The 4843-nt window shown below is 37.7% G+C and overlaps 1 protein-coding gene across 1 annotated transcript; it reads right to left on the reverse strand.

Annotated features, from left to right (window-relative positions):
• Window positions 1-251: 251 nt before the first annotated feature.
• Window positions 252-4641, reverse strand: twist2. The gene is made up of 2 exons (XM_084422007.1): window positions 3938-4641; window positions 252-1585 (listed from the first exon to the last, which is right to left on the reverse strand). Exon 1 carries the CDS (start codon window positions 4459-4461, stop codon window positions 3967-3969), a length of 495 nt encoding a protein of 164 aa, XP_084278133.1. The 5' UTR covers window positions 4462-4641; the 3' UTR covers window positions 252-1585; window positions 3938-3966.
• Between the last annotated feature and the right edge of the window lie 202 nt (window positions 4642-4843).

Genomic DNA, 4843 nt, shown 5'->3' on the forward strand with positions numbered 1-4843 from the left:
TATCTCTTTGGGTCAGTTTCGTTTTGCTACCTTTTCTAGCCTGTTTTCAGTTTTTGATTTAGATTTTTGTGGGAGATAAAAACTTCATGTGATGGTGGCCTAACTGTCCTGAGATAGGCTATAATAAGATGTTGGCATATTGAACTCGTACATCTAACGGGCAAAAAAGCTCAATGGGGTGCTCAACTACAAAAAGGAAGGTAAATTTGGCACACCACAGCTCCAAAAGAATAGAAAAATATTTATTTCATGGTTTCACCACAGGTGAGGTTTCGATTCCAGCTCTTCATCAGAAGATTGTGCTCTGGCACAATCTTTTATTGCTATTACCTTAAAAAAAAAAAAAAAGCAGTGAAGCAATTATGTTTTAATACACTGACATTTAAAATATAGCCACTCTTGTCTGGGAAATCAAAGGAAGTGTTGCATAACCAGTATAAAGGAAGTGATTTGTTTAGTCATGTGATAAGAAAACCATAAACACCCCCACATTGTTGGAGTCATAAAATCATTTGTTGTTGTTGTTGAAAATGTATGAAACCTATAACAAGTTTTACTATTATAACTATTCTCTTTTAATCATCAGTAGCATGTTGACTCATATACAGGACATATGCCTATCTGATGTAAAGGTTCTTGCCTTTATTATTTAAAGCTCCAAAATATCATAAAAAAGCAGAGTTGAATTAGTCTTGAACAGGCCAAGCATTAATGCCTCAGCAGTGGAGTCGTTTCTTTTAGATTTTATCAAGCTAAGCCTGGGAAAATGAGATGTAAACAATTAAATGATTTGCGAGCGTTGGTGTAGATTTAGAGGAGAAATGAAAAGGTCTGGTAGGGGTCCGGTATTTAAATGCTGCGGTTATCTGCAGTTGTTAAAGAATTTGCCTCCAGCCGTCTGGATTCAGTGATTTCTTCTTATTAGAGCGGACAGGCTTTTTTATAAGCTTTGGGGTAAAGCTGGCTGGACTTTCTTTTCGGCTAATGAACCTGCACAAAAGAAGGGGAAAATCTGAATGCTCTTTTTCTGCAGCGACGATGTGGACGTATGCAAATCACTGTGTTCACCCTAAATGTTCAAAAATATGTTTTAATAAATAAGCAAAATGTACAATGGATGGAAATCGAAAATGTTGCATAGAAAAAAATTCTAACGTATGCGTTCATCCATGCAGCATACTTCAAGAAAGTATTGCTCTAAATTGCATTGGTCCCTTTAAAAAAAGCTGACAACACTCACAGGTAGCCTATGTACAATAGTTTTTTTGTTCATACATATATATATATATAAACTCTTCTGTTCAGAGACAAACACGAAATATAGTTTCCATACAGATAACAGATGGCCTTCCTGTACTATCACCACAGCGACATTTAAGAATAACTTGTGAAAAAGATTAAATGTATTTGACGACACAGGAGACGTCATCTACTTTTTCTCTAAGTATATAAAAAGTTCCTTTTGTTGTGTCCTTCATGAGGATGTATAGGTGTATCCACCGAATGTCCCTTGGCCACGTCTTTGAGGTTTAGAGGTTCATCAATAAATCCTTTGGTGTCTTCAAAATTAGTGGAAGTAAACAGTCTGCGGAAGAAGAAACATTTAGGTTAAAAAATCTGCTTCTCAAACTTTTCAACGAAGACCTTAAACTTCAAGGTTTGTCTGCAGGTTGAAGAAAAATGGGAAGCTATTAATGATGAGTGGGAGCACATGCTTACACAGGAAAAGGCTTGGTTCAATCATGTTACACAAATCCCAGGTGGAATTACGTCACTGGAAAATAACTGTTTTAAGAGGTCATTTGGTTTGAAATCCGAAGCCGTACACCTGCCTTCCTTTGGAATTTCTCAGTAGCACATATTACTTTATTCAAATAAATTGAGAAGAATCAATTAGACAAACAACTAATATTGTAACAAGTGTTGAACATTTTTATGACAGCTGTGTGTTGTCTTGGTTGATAGAGGCCTAATCCGGCGCATAGGAAGAGAGATTTATCCAACTGGTTAATGCATTATGATATCTTCTTTAATTTCACTTCATCATTTTTATTAGCTAATTAGTTATTTAAACTAGGACCGTATTCATTTATAGGTGTGCAGGTTCATTTAGGAAATCTTCTTTCTTTTCACCACAGGATATTACTTTATTTTGTCATCAAGGAAAGAGAACTCCATGCATAATTTAGCTTATTAAATAAAACGTAAATAATAATTACAAATAATTAAGGTAATATTGTACACATATTTAGCCTGAAAGATTTCATTCTTGCCTTAAAGATCTTAAAGAGTTGTTTTTTTTGTGTTGTTATTTCACAAGCATAAACATGGTTTATGGTTGCAGCTCACCTTCACTCTTAAAAATAAAGGTTCATGTTAGGACAAAAAGGACTTCACATCCCGATGTCGTGTAGCAGAATCTTTTCGTTCCATAGAACTATAGTTCCACACACAGGTGCTTTAATTTCAGGATCATAATTCTTTTCCATTTCTCTCTGTCTCTCTTTTTTTTTTTTTTTTTTTTTAGCTTAACGTTTACGAATGTGGTCTGTAACTTCATAAGTTTAAACCCCGCTGAAATGTGAGTTTTATTCACGAGAGGTAGGCTACATTTTTCCTTCTCACGGCTGGGTCGTTATTCGTTTCATAAACATCGACGATATAATGAGAATGTTTATTTGTTTAGGCTACTGGATAATATTCGCAAATACTGAGAAAAACTCAAATTCATCGTTTGTTTCCATGTTATTTCTGACAAATACAGTCTGCATACCACAGCTTTTCGTGCTCTAGTTCTCACCATGTCTCTATTTGGATTTTACTAGAAATATTTGCTTTAGCAGTCGAGGAATCAGCCGATTCTCATTGTTTTTGTGCTGTACGTTCATTTTCTTACTGTAAATGCGCGAGATTCTGTTGTTTTTAGAGGGCTTTACGATGCATTTGTCTTCATAGCATAATACAATAATTAGAACACGTTCCCATATTAATTTCCTCGGGATATCCTCGTGACGCCTAGCATTTTGTCCACTGTATAGAGAACATTTCTATAATAATCTCTGAGATCATATGCCATTGGTTTATGTCCTGATGTTCCTTCAAGGGAACTTTCTGGCCTTTTCTGTGACACCAGATTTGTGGGGGTGTGGCCATAATAATAACCAAATAATAATAATAATAATAATTTGAATATCCTCGTGATACCTGGCCTATGTCGCCTATAGTGAACATTTATGTTAATATCATGAAGACATTTTATAACGATGCTAAATAAAAAAATAGGGCTTAGTCCATAGCATAAAATCATTATTACAAAAAAGGTATATTATTTTTTTTTTTTTAAAGAAGTAAAATATTAAAAATGCTTTTTTTTGTGTTCGTGGCCTCACCTGAGGGCAAAAAAAGTACAAACAACTACGTTTAAGTAATTTAAGCAAATTACATTAAACTGACTCAGAAAAACGAGTCGAATCTTGTATAACTTATAAAAAAGATTACATTTTTACTTTGTTTTAATGAGTTAAAGCAATGAAAAAAAAAAAGACATGCCGTCATAACTTTTTACAGTGAGGAGGATATATAGACATTCCTTAAGTGGAATTGGTTACTGCAGGTTACACACATCCATGTATCTGTAGTAATAATATGAGAAAACTATGAATTACTGCACGTGTAAAACATATATACAATAACGTTTTAAAGAATTCTAATACTTTATCTAAACAAATCTAAATGACAATTTTGGGGGTGTCACGAGGATATAGTGTTGCATTCCTGCAATGAACTGTCAGTGTCAGTGGTCCAGAACAGCTGGGGTTTCTCTAAAAGCAGGTTACTGCCGTCACACATCCACTCTACACATCTCGACACTAACTTTATATAGTAACTCATCTCGAGGCTATAGTAATTGTATAGGTCTTGGCATCTCTCTACCCACCCGTTTGGCATGATATGGACGAGTCTCTGCTAGTGAGACGCAGACATCGACCACGCGCCCTCCATCCTCCACACGGAAAACGCGTAACTGAGTCTCTCGTGCGCGACGTAACTGCAGCTCGACATCTTGTTGTCCATCTCGTCGCTCTGCAACACTTGGTAGAGGAAATCAATGTACCTGGAGGCGAGCTTGAGCGTCTGTATCTTGCTGAGTTTATCCGAGGGGAGCGTGGGGATGATTTTGCGCAAAGACGCGAACGCTTCGTTCAGCGACTGAGTCCGTTGCCTCTCCCTGACGTTCGCCAGAACGCGCTGGTTCTGCAGCTCCTCGAACGACTGAGTGCTGCTCGGGCTCGGCTTTTTGTTCCGTTTATTCACGGAGCTCGGGCTGCTGCTGCTGTCGTCGCTCGACTTTTTACTGTGTCTCCTCTTCTTCCCGAACCTTTTCTGTTGTCTGTCCAACTCCTCCTCGCTGGTCACCAGGCTGTCCACTGGGGAGACGGGAGAGCTTGAACTCTCTTCCATTTCTTTTTTAAAGAAATGTGAAGGTCGAGGATAAAACGCGCTCTCCACCTTTGAATCCGTGGTTAGACCGTTATATCCGTGCGGTTTTCGGGGGGTTCGTCTGTCCTCCTAAAGTTCCGAGACTGCGCCTCTACTTCCAGAAGTAGAGCTTGGCTGAGTTTTCCTCCCGCAGGAAGTTTTTTCCTAATTTTTTGGGAAACTTTATCCTAGTCTCTGATGCTAAATACTAGTGTGACTGGAGGGGGAGGAAGCGCTGCTCTCTGATTGGTGGACTAATAAACTAGGAGGACCAGTCTTAAGTTACACTGCACCTCTCCACTGGCTGCCACTCAAATTATACCACACTATTAGTTCGATGCTCTCAGTTTTAGACATTGTTTCA

Source organism: Rutilus rutilus, assembly GCF_951802725.1.
Source record: "Rutilus rutilus genome assembly, chromosome: 10".
Lineage (NCBI taxonomy): Eukaryota > Metazoa > Chordata > Actinopteri > Cypriniformes > Leuciscidae > Rutilus > Rutilus rutilus.